The 18,024-nt window shown below is 44.6% G+C and overlaps 1 protein-coding gene across 1 annotated transcript in view; it reads left to right on the top strand.

Annotated features, from left to right (window-relative positions):
• DENND1C (DENN domain containing 1C) overlaps positions 1 to 18,024 on the top strand; it is a 53,334-nt gene that overhangs the window by 13,499 nt on the left and 21,811 nt on the right. Inside the window, exons 5-13 of the mRNA XM_087710999.1 lie at positions 1,985 to 2,104; positions 5,379 to 5,448; positions 5,578 to 5,658; positions 6,964 to 7,053; positions 10,602 to 10,652; positions 11,572 to 11,682; positions 13,731 to 13,831; positions 15,716 to 15,761; positions 15,984 to 16,085. Of these exons, the coding sequence (XP_087567125.1) occupies positions 1,985 to 2,104; positions 5,379 to 5,448; positions 5,578 to 5,658; positions 6,964 to 7,053; positions 10,602 to 10,652; positions 11,572 to 11,682; positions 13,731 to 13,831; positions 15,716 to 15,761; positions 15,984 to 16,085 (772 nt within the window). The remainder of the gene's footprint in view (positions 1 to 1,984; positions 2,105 to 5,378; positions 5,449 to 5,577; positions 5,659 to 6,963; positions 7,054 to 10,601; positions 10,653 to 11,571; positions 11,683 to 13,730; positions 13,832 to 15,715; positions 15,762 to 15,983; positions 16,086 to 18,024) is intronic.

Below are 18,024 nucleotides of genomic sequence, written 5' to 3'. Positions count from 1 at the left end.
CGCGATCCTCCAGGAGCAGCTGGAGCATCGCACAGACGCTAGTATGCATGCGTGCACTGCGCGTGTGCACGAGGACACCGCCGGCCCCGTTCCAACCGAACCGGTTGGAACGGGGCGAGAAACCCACCCCTGCGTACACGGTGCAGATTTTTAACAAACAGAGTCTAAAATCTATTGAGAAAAAAGAAATAAAGAAATTAATAACATCTCTACATTGACCTTAGCTTCTTCTTGCTAAGCTAACTTTGAACCATTTGAATCATTCCTGATCTTAAGCATAGGCTAACTGGAATTTCTTGGTCCCGTATTTATTTTGTATATAGTCAATCCATGGATCTACTGGCATTTCCTTGTGGCCGTAGGCAGAAGAAAAACAAATGGTCAGGGGTAATCAGTGGTGGGTTTCAAAAATTGTTCGAACCTACTCTGTGGGTGTGGCCTCCTTTGTGGGAGGGGCTTGCCACCCATGTGACCGGATGGGAGTGGCTTACCGCCCATGTGACCGGATGGGAGTGGCTTGCCGCCCATGTGACCGGATATGAAGATGCCGACGACACTACCACCTTAAATTGCCTCACACACAGCACTGGCCTGCATAAGAATATGATGTAAACTTGTTTTTTAAAAGGCATCTTTGGTTTGCGTTAAAACAACTTCAACACACGCAATGTTCTGATTGCACCACAAACGCAGAAGTCATCCTTACCTTTCACAGAGGCACTGAGTTTTATAAATAGGAGCACTATAGTGTAGAATAATCATATCCAAGGACCAGTGGTGGGTTCCAAAAAATGTTGGAATCTCTTCTGTAGGTGTGGCCTGCTTTCCGGGTCCACTGGGGGAACCTCTTCTCACCGGTTTGGTAGATTTGATGAACCGGTTCTACCGAATAGGTGCGAACTGGTAGGAACCCACCTCTGGGGGTAATGGACGTGGAGGGCTTACTCCTCCTAACCCCGTTGATCCCAGGTTGGGTGCATTCCTGGGATGGTGCGGGAGACGATTTCCCTTACCACCCCCAGTGTTCCTATCCCAAACTCTACCATGCTTGTCCCAACCTGATAAACAAGAATTGTCTTTGGCAAAGAGCAACTCTCTCCCTGCTCCCAGGAGGGAAAACCTATATCTATGCACATGTTTACGTGTTGTTCTGTGTGCCTCTGTAGATGAAAGAGAGAATGGGGGGATTTATCAGCTCTGCATATAATTTACCCATGAATTAAGGAATATAATTAACATAACAAAATAGGCAACACCTACGACAGTTTATGCAGTGATAAGGAGGAGTGGTAAGGGGAGAGAGGAGAAGGAGAAAGGAAGGGGAAGTAGAGTAGAAAATGATGGAGGGAAGACAGGATGTAGAAGAGTCGGAAGTAGAGGAGAGAAGAAGATAGGAAGAGAGGGATAGGAGAGAGGGTGAAGGGGGAAGATGAGGTGTATAAGGAGGAGTGGTAAGGGGAGAGAGTAGAAGGAGAAAGGAAGGGGAAGTAGAGTAGTATGGAAGCGGAAATACACCAATGAGAGGAAGAGTGGGAAGCAGAAGGGAGAAAAAAGGTGGGAAGAGAGGGATAGGAGAGAGGGTAAGGGGGGAAGATGAGGAGGATAAGGAGGAGTGGAATGAAGAGAGAGGAGAAGGAGAAAGGAAGGGGAAGTAGAGTAGGAAAGGATGATGGAGGGAAGATAGGAAGTAAGAGAGAGGTAGAAGAAAGAGGTGTATGGAGAGTAGAAGAGCTAATAATGGGTGTTAATTTTGGGGGGGCATTGAGGACAAGAGGAATTGATGTAATCATTATTTAATAATATATGATACTGGCTATGTATAGTATACATGTGATTTATGTTATGAAAATGGAAAAAAAAATATGTTTTGAAAAAAAAATCAGTTTATGCAGTGATAAATTGGTCAGCCTTCGTAAGAAGTTGGGTTGCTTCCTTCTCCATCCTAATGTCTCTCATTGATACCATGTCCCCATTTATTTCCAAGGGCGAAGGAATGCCCCACAGTCCAGCACTTCACTTTCGCCCTCACCGACATGGAGGGGAAACAGCATTTTGGCTTCTGTCGACTGGCTATTGGCTTCCGAGCTTGCCTCTGTCTACTCAGGTACAAGGGGCTCCTCCTGGGTGGGAGGTTTCAAGGAAGTCCATTCTAGAAGCCCCCTTGAGCTTCTTGAGCATTGTGGAAATACTCCGTTGGCTCAATGGGAAGAAAAGAGCCCACTGAAAATGCAGCCCTAGAGATGCACCAGATCTTTCTTTCCACACTTCCTCTTAGCAGGGGAAATGGGGCCATTTATCATTCTGGATAAATCCTGAGGTCCTGAGTTCTCTCCTTTAGCCTTCTGGATTGTTGGCTGCTAATGAAATATACTTTCTCCTTAGATGGAAAAGCACCCAGGTGGATATCAGGGAGAAGAGATTCAGATCATTATTTGCAGTGCATAAAGGAAGTATTCCAGAAAACAAGTAATAATGCTAAGGTTAAGAGATTATATTACGATTCACAATTTTGCCACCTGAAATCTTGCTTTCGGATGGATGTTCACACAATACTGTTCACCAAAATTCCAAATTTAATGAATTTATATGCCGCCCAATCCCGAAGGACTCCAGGCGGCTTACATAAAAAGAACTCTAAAAAGAAGACAAAAAATTAAAATAGAGAGGAAAGCAGGTTAAAAAACACATCATGCACTCAATCTTAGTGGGGCTGGACCTCATTCATGAGGTCAACGGCCGCAGGCCTGCCGGAATAGCCAGGTCTTAGTAGACTTTCGGAAGGCCGAGAGAGTGGGGAGGGTCTGGATCTTTGGGGGTAGATCGTTCCATAGGGCCGGAGCAGCTACAGAGAAGGCTCTCCCCCGAGGAGCCGCCAGACGACATTGTCTAGTCGACGGCACCCGGAGAAGGCCCACCCTGTGTGATCTTATCGGCCGCTGGGAGGTATGTGGCAGAAGACGGTCTCGTAGATATCCAGGTCCCAAGCCATGTAGGGCTTTAAAGGTGATAACCAGCACCTTGAAGCGCGTTCGGAGACCGATGGGGAGCCAGTGCAGCTCGCGGAGGATAGGTGTAACATGGGTGTATCTCGGTACACCCAGTATCGCTCGTGCGGCTGCATTCTGGACCAGTTGTAGTCTCCGAAGCAAGTAGTATAATGATCATGTCAGTACATATTAAGTTTTATTATCTTAACCTTGGGGCTAGAGGCACAGAGGCTTTCACAGATTGTAAAAAATCCAGCTCATTTGATTCTCAGAAAATAAATGTAGGAAACAGCTTAAGCCCGTTGAGTAAACACAGCCCATCAGTGGCCTTTAGCTTAGAAACGATTCGCTCTCTTTTGCAACTACTCCACCTTTTGCAGAATGAGACGATGGTGCTGCTTCGAGGGTTTCAAAGTTATTTCTCTCTGTAATAAAATTAGCCAATAGGATAGCAGCAAGCCTTTGATTTCAGAACCACAAATGGAATACTTCCTAGCTTCACATGGTCATTAGGAGCTTATGAAGCAGCCAATTTTATACCAAATTGGAATTGTTCCTTTGTTTCTCTGACCAGTAGTGACTGTTGAGGGCAGGATTACTGTTGAAATCAGTCTACTGTTTGGTTAAGATTAAGATTTAGTTTATTTGTATGCCGCCCTTCTCCGGGAGGGACTCAGGGAGGCGAACAACTCAAGGGGGGAAAAAGGGGAACATAAAACACAATACACGTAATTAAAATAAACAAGAATCATACAACCATACAAGTCGAGATGGGAAGGGAACTCATCAACCCCAGGCCTGCCGGCATAGCCAGGTTTTGACGGCTTTTCGGAAGGCCTGGAGAGAGGTGAGGGTCCGAATCTCTGCGGGGAGTTCATTCCAAAGGGCCGGAGCTGCCACAGAGAAGGCCCTCCCCCGGGTAATAGCCAGATGGCATTGGCTGGTAGACGGAACCCGGAGGAGGCCGACCCTGTGCGATCTAATGGGTCTTTGGGAGGTAATTGGCAGCAGGCGGTCTCTCAAGTACCCAGGTCCAATACCATGAAGGGCTTTATAAGTTACGACTAGCACTTTGAAGCGTATCCGGAGACCAATCGGTAGCCAGTGCAGCTCGCGGAGGATAGGTGTAACGTGGGTGTACCGAGGTGCACCCACAATCGCTCGCGCGGCTGCATTCCGGACGAGTTGGAGTCTCCGAATACTCTTCAAGGGCTGCCCCATGTAGAGCGCATTGCAGTAGTCCAGTGGTTAAAATTATTGTGTGAACATATTGTGTGCATCCATTGCAAACGTTCATCAATGGTTGATGAATGCAGGAAACAAACAGAAAATCGTTTTTATGCCACCTTGCTGGTTGTATTTTTGCAGCATACCTGTAGTACATGAAGGATTAGCAACTCAGTCCCAGTCTTCCTGGTATTTAAATGATAATGTCCATAAACCACACTCAGAGTACAGGCAAAAGTTGAACCAACAAATAACCTCTGGGGAAATCCTGCAGGTAATCAAACAACTAAGATTAGGAATAATGTAAACTGCTTAAAGTTTGTGTAACAGCAAGAAGCTGAGTTCAACGCAGAGATTTTACTGACTTTTTTTTCTTTTTTCTTTTTTCTTTTTTTTTAAATTTCCTTGGTTTTAATATATTTTAGACTGTGTTTGATAAAAAGCTATACCATGTACGGGCTCTGGGAAGTCGGGGGGGGGGGAAGGGAGGTGGGGTCCTAGGGGGGAGGGGGGAAATATAGTATGTGCTAGATTTTAAAGTAACATGATTGCACTTGTATACTGTTGCTTTTTTAATTCTAGTGTAAAAATAGGAAGCTGAATATACTAATAGATAGTAGAAATACACCGAAGGGAGGAGTAGAGGGGTAGAAGAAAGAGGGGTAGAGAGGGTGGGAGAGAGGATCGGAGGGAGGGTGAGATGGAAGGGAGGGAGTGTATTGGGAGAGAGGAGTGGTAGAGTGGGAGGGTAAGTAGGGTAGAGGGGAATGTTGGAGGGAAGATGGAAAGTTGGAGGGGGGCGAAATAAAGGGTGTATGGAGGGTTGAAGTGGTATATTGGGTTTCTATTTTGGGGGGTATTGTTGACAAGAATGGCTGTGTTTATTGCTCAATGTTATATGGCCCCGGTTATGCACAGTATATATGTGACTGTATGAAATGAAAATGAAAATGAAAATAAAACATATTTACATTAAAAAAAAAACCACACTCAGCCTACAGAGTGGTGAGGAGTTATATGACTTACAGCTCGGAACACTTCTCTGCCACCTGAAGAGGCTTTGATCTGAAATGGACAGCGATCAAAACCAGAAAGTATATGGATGTAAGGCATGCATTTACGATAAAAATCATTTTATATACTGCCATTGCTTCCTTCCTTCAGCTACTTACCTTGGTTTGAAGTTTTCTACAAGATCCTGAACTACATTGCAGAACACATAGCCAAAGAGCAGGTGAGAATAAGCACTTTGGATCACATTCCAAGGTCAGAGATGCCTCCACAGGCCCTTATTCCCCCTTGTTGCTCTTCCTAAACCTTTTCATTCAAGGGTGGTAACTTCTGCCTTTATCTTCCCTGCCAGTTCACGGAGCTGGATGAGTTCTTATCTGCCCTGTATCTCTACCCTGTGCCCAGCCTCTGCAGCCCCATCACCCTTGAATTTGTAAGTACTCCCCTTCAGATCTTAGTTCCAAGGGGATAATCCTAACACATTTGCCATCCGTTTTTAATCGCTTTAAACATCAGTGTGGAGGTTGCAGCAGTTCAGCAAGTGCAATTACGCACACAAGGATGAGAAATGAGGGTGGCACTTCATAAGAAATCAGGAGTTGAGTCAGTGTACGCATGAGGAAGAAAGGTAGTATATGTATACTGCAGTGGTGGGATTCAAATAATTTAACAACCGGTTCTCTGCCCTAATAACCAGCTGGGTAGGCGGGGCTCAGTGGTCATGTGACCGTGTGGGCATGGCCAACTCAACATTACTCAGGTCGATGGGTGCTTCGCCTTAGCTGTTACAATGGTAATAAGGGTTAACTTGAGAGGCAGTTTCTGTAAGCAGGACAATCAAAATTAGGCTAGAAACAACACTAGAATGTTTCCTTCCTGCCTTCCTTACAGGATTAGCCCTGTAAAGTGGGGAAAAAAACAAAAGGAGATTTCTTCCAACAACCGGTTCTCCGAACTGCTTAGAAAGTTACCAACTGGTTCTCCCAAATAGGTGCGAACCGGCTGAATCCCACCACTGAGATTGTAGAATCAGCTGGACGGAGAAGTTCCACAACGCGTTTAGAGATTTAATCCTTTATCTTTGATCCTGTGGGGAAAACTTTCCATTGATCCTGGGAATGATACTAATGGAGGGTGATCACTTCCCATTTGATAGATTTCAAGATTAAATCCTCTTGCCTATTAATTGTCATTGTCCGCCCCCCCATCCCACCCCAGCCTACCAGCGTACTTTTAAAAATCTCCTGCTTATTAAATGCGAAGATACATTCACTTCTAGAAACCAGGAGGCTGTGAGTTCTAGTCCTGTCTCAAACATGAAAATTGGCTGGGTGACATTGGGCCAGTCACTGTCTTTGAGCTCAATAGCAGTAGCAATAGCAGTTAGACTTATATACCGCTTCATAGGGCTTTCAGCCCTCTCTAAGCGGTTTACAGAGTCAGCATATCGCCCCCACAGTCTGGGTCCTCATTTCACCCACCTCGGAAGGATGGAAGGCTGAGTCAACCTTGAGCCGGTGAGATTTGAACCGCCGAACTGCAGATAACAGTCAGCTGAAGTGGCCTTCAGTACTGCACCCTAACCACTGTGCCACCTCGGCTCTTAACCCACAGTAGGTAGAGGAAGAACTATTAGGCATGTTCACTGGCTTCTGTGATCTCCATTTACTAATTGCCTCTGGCTCAGAATGCTAATCCCATCTTTTCTCCTTTTTTCAATCATCTTTTGTTCTATAAGGACTCAAAAGCAACTAAATTGAAAATTTCCACGGAGACAGATCTGAACAGGCAAAACAGAAATAGAGATCTGGACACGGGGACAGCATTGGTAAGTCACAATCGGATGTCTGCTATGGTCTTCCTACCTGTGCTTCCTTTGTCTATGGAAATTACGTCACTGTTGCTGTGTGGAGGAATAATTGCGGCCTCCAGGTATGTGCAGAATTGGCTTTTCCAGGTGAAGTCGTGTGTGGAAGAAATCCTATTCTCCTTTTTAAGACTTACCACAATAAATGTTTGTGAATTAAAAAAAAAAGCAGAACAAAAATGAGGAAGATTCCAACTCAAGTCCAGACATTGCTTTGCCATTCCTCTGACTAGAGCCGAGGTGGCGCAGTGGTTAAATGCAGCACTGCAGGCTACTTCAGCTGACTGCAGTTCTGCAGTTCGGCTGTTCAAATCTCACCGGCTCAGGGTTGACTCAGCCTTCCATCCTTCCGAGGTGGGTAAAATGAGGACCCGGATTGTTGTTGGGGGCAATATGCTGACTCTGTAAACCGCTTAGAGAGGGCTGAAAGCCCTATGAAGCGGTATACAAGTCTAACTGCTATTGCTATTGCTATTGCTATTGCAGTTCAGCGGTTCTAATTTCACCGACTCAGCCTTCCATCCTTCCGAGGTGGGTGAAATGAGGACCCGGATTGTTGTTGGGGGCGATATGCTGACTCTGTAAACCGCTTAGAGAGGGCTGAAAGCCCTATGAAGCGGTATATAAGTCTAAGTGCTATTGCTATTGCTATTGCTACTACATTTGTGTTTTTTTTTTATTTTTAACATAACAGGATCTTTTAAAAATGAGCATAATTTCAGTTTCCAGATGCAGTGGAATTCAACTGCCCTGCTTTCTAACAAGATAGCTTCTTGAGTTATGGGAGTTACATTCCAAAACATCTGGAGACCACCCAATGGGGAAGGGATCGTAATTCTACCAACTTGTTCTCATCTCATTCTGTTGTATGTCCTGTGGAGTGTTCCTAGATGGAAGGCAGTGGAAAGTTTCTGCTTTCCATTCAGAAGGATCAAATGCTGCCTCTGAATAGGCTGCGTCTTATGCAGGCCAGAAAGTCTTGCCCACGCATAATGTAGTATGCTCTTGTGTTGATGACCCCAAGGAAATGGACTAAAAAAATATAGTTCAGGTTTTTTAAATGCTTACTTAATTTGAAAGATGTTATAAACCTGTTATAAACCCCCTCCTCCGTCCAGTAATGACTGCCGAGACAAGCTTAACTGGAATGTACTTTAATAGCAAGAAACCAAAACCTTGGTGGCTGAAAGCCAAGCATAACAAACAGATAAGGACCTTGGCAGCAACTCAGACAAACTCAGGCAGCAATAAACACAGATAAGGCTTGGCAGCAATCCAGCCTGCTAAGCTCATACAAAGTTCTCTGACATTCGATTCTGTGTTGACTTCTGCAAAGAGGTTGTGTGCTCAAGTAGCTTTTTATAGTCTGGAGAGGAGCCTAATGACCACCAGCTGAGTGCAATCACCTCCTGTAATTGCATAATTGTTCCTGACGCCTAGTAGCTCTTCGATGGCGTGCATCCAGGAACAACTCACTACTGGCTTCCATCTCACTCTCCTACTCTCCTCCCCACTGGTCCAAGGCTCAGGTGCCTCCTGGTGGCCAACCAGCCTCTCTGCGCCCTGCTCGGAGTCGGAACCCTGTCCAGGGTCCTCCACATCCTCCAGAGCCGACTCATAGGGCCCCTCACTGTCGGAGTCTGGTGGCAGCTCCAACGGCTCCTGCTGGGCCACAACATAAACCATATAAAGCCACTCATTTCCAGCAACGTGTCTCTGGGTAGTGCAGTTATAGAACAACAAAAAAGAAACAATAAATCCTTTACTGTAAAAAAAAAGGAACCTGGAATGTGGGGCAGGCAGATGTTCTTGGAAGAAGATAGTCCCACAAGGAGCCCATGCCTATGCCATTTAGAGCTTTAAAGGAGATGACCAGCATATTGACTCACACCCAGAAGCGTGCTACACACCCAGTGGTGGGTTTCAGAAATTGTTCGAACCTACTCTGTGGGTGTGGCCTCCTTTGTGGGAGTGGCTTGCCGCCCATGTGACCGGATGGGAGTGGCTTGCCGCCCATGTGACCGGATATGAAGATGCCGACGACACTTGTCAGAACCACCTTAAATTGCCTCACACACAGCACTGGCATGCATAAGAATAGGATGTCAACTTGTTTTTTAAAAGGCATCTTTGGTTTGCGTTAAAACAACTTCAACGCACGCAATGTTCTGGTTGCACCACAAACGCAGTAGTCATCCTTACCTTTCACAGAGGCACCGAGTTTTATAAATATGAGCATGATAGTGTAGAATAATCCTATCCAAGGACCAGTGGTGGGTTTCAAAAATTGTTCGAACCTACTCTGTGGGTGTGGCCTCCTTTGTGGGAGTGGCTTGCCACCCATGTGACCGGGTGGGAGTGGCTTGCCACCCATGTGACTGGATATGAAGATGCCGACGACACTTGTCAGAACCACCTTAAATTACCCCACACACAGCACTGGCATGCATAAGAATAGGATGCAAACTTGTTTTTTAAGAGGCATCTTTGGTTTGCGTTAAAACAACTTCAACGCACGCAATGTTCTGGTTGCACCACAAACGCAGTAGTCATCCTTACCTTTCACAGAGGCACTGAGTTTTATAAATAGGAGCATGATAGTGTAGAATAAACATCTCCAAGGACCAGGGGTGGGTTTCAAAAAATGTTTGGAAGCTCTTCTGTAGGTGTGGCCTGCTTTCTGGGTCCACTGGTGGAACCTCTTCTAACCGGTTCGGTAGATTTGACAAACTGGTTCTACCGAATAGGTGCGAACTGGTAGGAACCCACCTCTGTACACACCGCTGCAGCGAGATTGTCACATACCTTTTTTAAAAACTTCAAAACAATGCTGCTGAGTATTAGCTTCACCAACAGATGATGGCAGGGTGAATTCAGGATGCTCTGAAGTTTCCAGATTTGGGTCTGTGGTGGCTTATGGGTTGCAAATCACTGTTCCTCGTGTTACATTAAAATCCATAATTGGTTTCCATAGGTTTCATCATTTTAAAAAGTGTAGCTTTGGGCAAAGATAATCTGGTTAATTGCTAATTTTATTGGGCAGCCACTATTTCCTCAATCAAAATGACGAGGTACAATTTAGGAAGGAGGAAAAATATGCCTGCGATTTCGTATTCTTTTTTTTTTTCCTCTCTTTCCAGCTCTGGATGTCTGGGAAGAAAAATTAAATTGTAAAAGTAACGCATAATACACAGAAGAAGAGTTCAGATATCAACACTCCTTACGACGTTTCTCTAAGTTACAATATCCTATGTCTCCGTTTAATTAAATATGAATATTGTGAGATCAGTCACAAATATTGTGGAGTAATGTAACATGCAGCTTTAATTGGATTCCTTCTATTTACATATCTGCTAGATTGCTGTTTGCATTAACTAATGCCACTATTACCACGTCTCTGCTTCTACATATGGCTACCCAATGTTTTCTGGAGTAGGCAGTCATTACATTACAAATATAAAAAATAAAATTAGATAAAACTAAACTCATTAATTATTTCTCTGTTCTAGGCTTATTTCATTGCCCCCGATCCGGGCAAACTGCCCACCATCCCTGACAATGTAAGTTATAGCATCTCTGTTACAGAATGTATGGTAATAACTTGCCTTGTATGTTCAGTTTTCTTCTTTTTTTTTTAATTAAAATTTTTTAATTTTTAATTTAAAACAAATATAACATCCTTCTTTACATGCTATAGAAAGTGTATCAGTTGGTTACGAATAGACTTTTGTGCATCTCTTCCACAGTCAACAAACATAATTCATGTTAACTCGAGCATTTTAACATAAAGAAGGGAGAATGATAATAAACTATACTGCATGGAAGATGGAATTTTTGGTATTAAATATTATGGATGTTCAGCTAAAACAGGATATGAGGATTTGATGTTAATAGAGGATTTTACAAACAACTAAATGAAATGTCAGCATGAGGTTATGGATTAATTCTTTGGCATAGTTAAGGATGAAGGATGTTTAAATAACTGTAGTCAACTAAAAGTGGAGGTATAATGATGTCAATATGGTAAACATTTGAGTTAAGATATTTGAATTAATATGAATTAATGGAAGAGATGCACCACTAGCTGATATACTTTTTTTATATAATATATACCTGTGGGGTTTTTTTTTCTTTTTGTTTTCTTTTTTTTTTCCCTGCCTAGTTTTCTTCTTTAAGTCACAAGCCCCAGTCTTGAAAGATCGCCCCCATAACCACAGATCTGCAGGGCTGAATGTGATTACAGTTTGCAAGTAACTGCACATATTTCCCTGTACTATTTTTAATTGCATTTCAGAGTTAAGACCTGGCATTAAAAATAAGACTCTGAAAGTCAGTTTAAAAACCCCCCACTAAAAGTGGTGAAGAAGATTCACTGAGTTGCTGTGGGTGAAACAGAAGGAAGAGCAATGGAGGCTAGAGACAGATCTGGTTGCTGGAGCTGTTGTTAGAGGACCTAACTTAAGTATTGGCTCTCCCCAGAGAAATCTGACTGAGTTTGTCGTGGCAGTGGATGTGAACAACATGCTGCACCTCTACGCAAGCCTCCTCCACGAACGCCGGATCCTGCTCACCAGCAGCAAGCTCAGCACGGTGAGGACAAGCACCTGGACCTGAGTGGGAAGGATGTAGAAATGACCATTGTTAAGGAATCTGCATTTCTTCCATCTAGACCAGTGTTTCTCAACCTTGGCAACTTGAAGATGTCCGGACTTCAACTCCCAGAATTCCCCAGCCAGCATTCGCTGGCTGGGGAATTCTGGGAGTTGAAGTCCGGACATCTTCAAGTTGCTAAGGTTGAGAAACACTGATCTAGACAGTGAAAAGTGTTCTCACCTGACACAAAGCTCTCACAAAGGTGGCTCCTCTGACCTGATGTCTTGTGATACGCATTATCAATTAATTGCATTCCCTGGTCCTCCTCCACGTATTCAGTGAAGGTGTAGACCAGTGGTGGGATTCAAATAATTTAACAACCGGTTCTCTGTCCTAATGACCAGGTGGGTAGGCGGGGCTTAGTGGTCATGTGACCGTGTGGGCATGGCCAATTCAACATTACTCAGGTCGATGGGCGCTTCGCCTTAGCTGTTACAATGGTAATAAGGGTTAACTGGAGGGGCAGTTTCTGTAAGCAGGGCAATAAATATTAAGCTAGAAACAACACTAGAATGTTTCCTTCCTTCCTGCCTTCCTTACAGGATTAGCCCTGTAAAGTGGAAAGAAACAAAAGGAGATTTCTTCCAACAACCGGTTCTCCGAACTGCTTAGAAAGTTACCAACCGGTTCTCCCGAATAGGTGCGAACCGGCTGAATCCCACCACTGGTGTAGACAGAGAACTGGGGCATAGTCACTAATTGTGCTCCTTGGTGGCTGCACAGTATCAGCCTATCCTGATAGCCTCATAGGGCCTTTTACTCCCTAATGTGCAAAGCAGGGCTAACAGGACAGTTTAGCATGTGGAGAGAGCAGGGGTGGGTTTCAAATTTTTTTAGAACCTCTTCTGTGGCCTGTTTTGTGGGAGTGACTTGCCAGCCATGTGACCGGGTGGGTGTGGCCAACTTGTAAAATGTGGTGAAACTCACTTAACAACGCTCTTGCGTAGCAACCAAAATGTTGCCTCAGAAACTCTGGCATTTGAAGCACGCAAGCATTAAAGCTGTCAAGTTGCAAGAGCCTTGCACCCCTAACCCTTTAGAGAAAAAAAACCCCAGGGGTGTTCAAACTTGACAGCTTTAAGACTTGTGGACTTCAACTCCCAGAATTCCTCCTTCAGTCATGTTGGCTCAGGAACTCTGGCATTTGAAGCATGCAAGTCTTAAAGCTGTCAAGTTACAAGACCCTTGCACCCCTAACCCTTTAGGGGAAAAAAACCCCAGGGGTGTTCAAACTTGACAGCTTTAAGACTTGTGGACTTCAACTCCCAGAATTCCTCCTCCAGTCATGTTGGCTCAGGAACTGGCATTGAAGTGTGCAAGCCTTAAAGCTGTCAAGTTACAAGACCCTTGCACCCCTAACCCTTTAGGGGAAAAAAACCCCAGGGGTGTTCAAACTTGACAGCTTTAAGACTTGTGGACTTCAACTCCCAGAATTCCTCCTCCAGTCATGTTGGCTCAGGAACTCTGGCATTGAAGTGTGCAAGTCTTAAAGTAGACAAGTTACAAGACCCTCGCACCCCTAACCCTTTAGAAAAAAGAACCTCAGGGGTGTTCAAACTTGACAGCTTTAAGACTTGTGGACTTCAAGTCCCAGAATTCCTCCTCTCGCTCTTCATCTTGATGATGTGCGGATGGGTGGGGGGGAGGGAGCTGGAACCGGTTCTAAACGGCACTGTGGATTTGTGGAACCTCTTCTATAGGAGAGGTTAGAACTGGCAGGAACCCAGCCCTGGGAGAGAGTAAACCGGAGACACAAATCTGCTCCCTCCACCTCCATGGTTACTATCCCTGCACGATTAGTGACAAGGAGGCTGTTGATTTAAATCTCAGCTGATATTCTCCGAATCCTCTGCATGCCAGGGAAGAAAGTGCTACTCACATTTCACTTTGGGAAGAAAAGTGATTCAGAGCCCTGTCTCCTTATTCAACTTACAAGGAGGCTCAGTCTACTCTTAATGAAAGGTGCGTCTCTCATTTCCCCATAGCTGACAGCCTGTGTCCAGGCCTCCTCCATCCTGTTGTATCCCATGTACTGGCAGCACATCTTCATCCCTGCTCTGCCTCCACACCTCCTTGACTACTGCTGGTGAGTGGATTGCACCTTCCTCAGTTGAGAGTCAGCTTCTGTAGGCTGAGCAAGCTTCAATGGTTCCCCTACCCAGTACAGTGGTTTGGTGTTGTTTTTATCGGTTCCACCACAAAACTGCGTTCGACTAAAGGGCGCTCGACGAAACCGCGTAGCTGACGTCATCAACAGGGCGACAACAGCGCGGAGACAGAAGCACGCTGTAAACGCTAAACCTAAAATTAACACCTAAACCTAAACCTAACCCCCCTAAACCTAATCCTAAACCTAACCCTAAACCTAACCCTTAACCTAACCCTAAACCTAACCCTTAACCTAACCCTAAACCTAATCCTAACCCTTAATCTAACCCTAAACCTAACCCTAACCCTTAACCTAACCCTAAACCTAACCCTAACCCTTAACCTAACCCTAAACCTAACCCTAATCCTAACCCTTACCTTAACTTGAATCGGCTTGCTTTCAAAGCGCTATTTAAAGCGCCCTTCTTTCTCTGCGCTGGCTTTCTCTGCGCTGTTGTCGCCCTGTTGATGACGTCAGCAACGCGGTTTAATCGGGCGCGGCTTAGTCGAGCGCGGTTTTGTCGTGCCATGGTTTTTATCATCCAAAGGAGACTATTTCGAAGACTTTTGTATGGCCTAAGTTGTCGTTCTTGGGTTTACTCATAGTCAGTGAGGAGGTGACAGAAGAACATACTGGTGTGTGAGGAGTCTTGTCTTCTGTGGGCACTATCATCTATCCTGAGCTGGCCACATTTCATTTACATCTCAAGGGAAGGCTTTCTGAAGGGAAGAATGACTTCATTTCTTTGCCCCTCTGCGAATTCCTGCCCTTCTCAAATATATTTTCCTCCTAAGCACCTTTTAAAAGAGGGAAGAAAACTTGGACTGGAAAACTCTCATGGTACATTACAGTGGTGGGTTTCAAAAAATTTTCGAGAAGGGAAGGAAGGAGAGAAGGAGAGAAGAAAGGAGGGAAGGAAGGAGGGAAGGAAGGAGAGAAGGAGAGAAGAAAGGAGGGAAGGAAGGAGGGAAGGAAGGAGGAAAGGAAGGGGGAAAGGAAGGAGAGAAGGAGAAAAGAAAGGAGGGAAGGAAGGAAGGAAGGAGGAAAGGAAGGAGGGAAGGAAGGAAGGGGAGTAGGAGAGAAGAAACGAGGGAAGGAAAGAGGGAGGGAGGGAAGAAGAAGTAGGACCATTGTAAGATAAGATGGATCTATGGGATGTTAAAAAAGCAATCTTCAAGTATATTGTCAACTGTAGGGAAAAATTGTTATAAATACATATTATTAATAACAGTTATGAGATCATATAATTGTGAATGTATATATGAAATTGATAAAAAAAAATTGAACCTACTCTGTGGGCGTGGCCTTCTTTGTGGGAGTGGCTTGCCGGCCATGTGACCTGGTGGGAGTGGCTTGCCCGCCATGTGTTTTCTCTCTCTCTCTCTCTCTCTCTCCCTCCCTCCCTCTCTCTCTCTCTCTCTCCTTCCTTCCTTTTTTCTCTCTGTCCCTTTTTCCTTTTTTTCTTTCATCTCTCTCACTTTTTCTTTATTTCTTTATTTCTTTCTTCCTTTCTCTTTCTCTCTCTGTGTGAGTCTGTCTGTGTGTGTGTGTGTGTGTGTGTGTTTGTGTGTGTCAGTGGTGGGTTTCAAAAAAATGTTGGAACCTCTTCTGTAGGTGTGGCCTGCTTTCTGGGTCCACTGGTGGAACCTCTTCTAACTGGTTCGGTAGATTTGACGAACCGGTTCCACCGAACTGGTGCAAACTGGTAGGAACCCACCTCTGGTACATTATAAGACAGAAACTGGATCTAGGAGGGTCTAACCTGGTAGGAGCCCACAAATAGCTGGTAGTAGCCCTAACATTTATCTCTTTCGCCAACAGCGCCCCTATGCCCTATCTCATTGGAGTCCACACAAGCCTTATGGAGGTGAGACTGCGAAACTATCTTGTCCTCGGGATAACTGGCCTAAGATTAGCCTAAGTAAGGTTGATACATGGATATATTTTTTTTAGCAGCAGGTTGGAGCATTTGTACACCTTATTTACTTCTTCATTTCTGTTATCTTTGTGAGCCAGGCTGCCTAAAGGTAAGACGATTGAGGAAGTCTCTGTTCTTCTTGTTTCTCAACTCTGCCTTGGTTTTCTCTAGAGTGTGAGGAGCAAAGCCCTGGAAGACGTCGTCATTCTCAGCATCGATAACAATACAGTGGAATCACCCTTCCAAGACCTGGAAAATCTCCCGAGTGATGTTGTTAGTATTACTTCCTTGAGCCTTTAAAAAAAAAAATCCCAGTGTTTTGGAATCCTTATGACTTATCCAGAGCCTCCTTTTATCTTTCTCTACATAAGAAGCTTTGTCCTCCTTGTCCTGATGTAACGATTTAATTGTGAACTTTGATTTCAAACGTTTCATTTTCATTTTAAATTAACTAAAGCGTTTATGAGTAAGCCAATGTACATAGACTTCTCCGGTTCCACCACAAAACCGCGTTCGACTAAACCGCGCTCGACGAAACTGCGTAGCTGACGTCATCAACAGTGCGACCTCAGCGCGGAGACAGAAGCACGCTGTAAACGCTAAACCTAAAATTAACCCCTATACCTAAACCTAACCCCCCTAAACCTAATCTTAAACCTAACCCTAAACCTAACCCTTAACCTAATCCTAACCCTAACCCTTAACCTAACCCTAAACCTAACCCTAAACCTAACCCTTAACCTAACCCTTAACCTAACCCTAAAGCTAATCCTAAACCTAACCCTTAACCTAACCCTAAACCTAACCCTTAACCTAACCCTAAACCTAACCCTAAACCTAACCCTAACCCTAACCCTAACCCTAATCCTAAACCTAAACCTAACCCTTAACCTAACCCTAAACCTAACCCTTAACCTAACCCTAAACCTAACCCTAAACCTAATCCTAACCCTTAACCTAACCCTAAACCTAACCCTTAACCTAACCCTAAACCTAACCCTAAACCTAATCCTAACCCTTAACCTAACCCTAACCCTTAACCTAACCCTTAACCTAACCCTAAACCTAACCCTAAACCTAACCCTAAACCTAACCCTAACCCTAACCCTAAACCTAACCCTAAACCTAACCCTTAACCTAACCCTAAACCTAACCCTTAACCTAACCCTAAACCTAACCCTAAACCTAACCCTAATCCTTAACCTAACCCTAAACTTAACCCTTAACCTAACCCTAAACCTAACCCTTAACCTAACCCTAAACCTAACCCTAAACCTAACCCTAAACCTAACCCTAACCCTTAACCTAACCCTAACCCTAACCCTAACCCTAACCCTAAACCTAAACCTAACCCTTACCTTAAGTTGAATCGGCTTGCTTTCAAAGCGCTATTTAAAGCGCCCTTCTTTCTCCGCGGTCGCTGTTGTCGCCCTGTTGATGATGTCAGCGACGCGGTTTAATCGGGCACGGCTTAGTCGAGCGCGGTTTTGTCGTGCCACGCATTTCTCCAACCTCCCCCCCACCCCTTTCCTGAAAATAACACTGGCATACCATAATAAAAAGAGGGGACACTTCCCAACTGAAACATTGGAAGTGTTTTAATTTTTTTTTTAATTATTGCAAAACTAGCTAGCCAGAATTAGGAAAAAAAATGAGCTGGTATCAGCTGTACACAAGATTTAGGATTCAAGTTAGGTATTTGCTGCAAACATCTGGAAGAGTTACAGTTCTATATTCCTTTGCTGCCATCTAGTGGTCATGAAGTGTTTTGCTTTGCCCAGATCTGGTATCATTAAGGCAGTGTTTCTCAACCTTGGCAACTTGAAGATGTCTGGACTTCAACTCCCAGAATTCCCCAGCCAGCGAATGTGGGAGTGGCTTGCTGGCCATGTGACCAGGTGGGAGTGGCTTGCCAGCCATGTGACTGGGAAGGCATGGCCAACTTGTAAAATGTGGTGAAACTCACTTAACAACGCTCTTGCTTAGCAACCAAAATGTTGGCTCAGAAACTCTGGCATTTGAAGCACGCAAGTCTTAAAGCTGTCAAGTTACAAGACCCTCACACCCCTAACCCTTTAGGAAAAAAACAAACCCCAGGGGTGTTCAAACTTGACAGCTTTAAGACTTGTGGACTTCAACTCCCAGAATTCCTCCTCCAGTCATGTTGGCTCAGGAACTCTGGCATTTGAAGCATGCAAATCTTAAAGCTGTC

This window comes from Thamnophis sirtalis, unplaced genomic scaffold, assembly GCF_051295495.1.
Source record: "Thamnophis sirtalis isolate CommonGarterSnake01/CBP01778 unplaced genomic scaffold, rThaSir2_p1.2 scaffold_3, whole genome shotgun sequence".
Classification (NCBI taxonomy): Eukaryota; Metazoa; Chordata; class Lepidosauria; order Squamata; family Natricidae; genus Thamnophis; species Thamnophis sirtalis.
The sequence above is the reverse complement of the archived record's forward strand: the minus strand, read 5'-3'. Positions and strand labels throughout refer to the sequence as shown.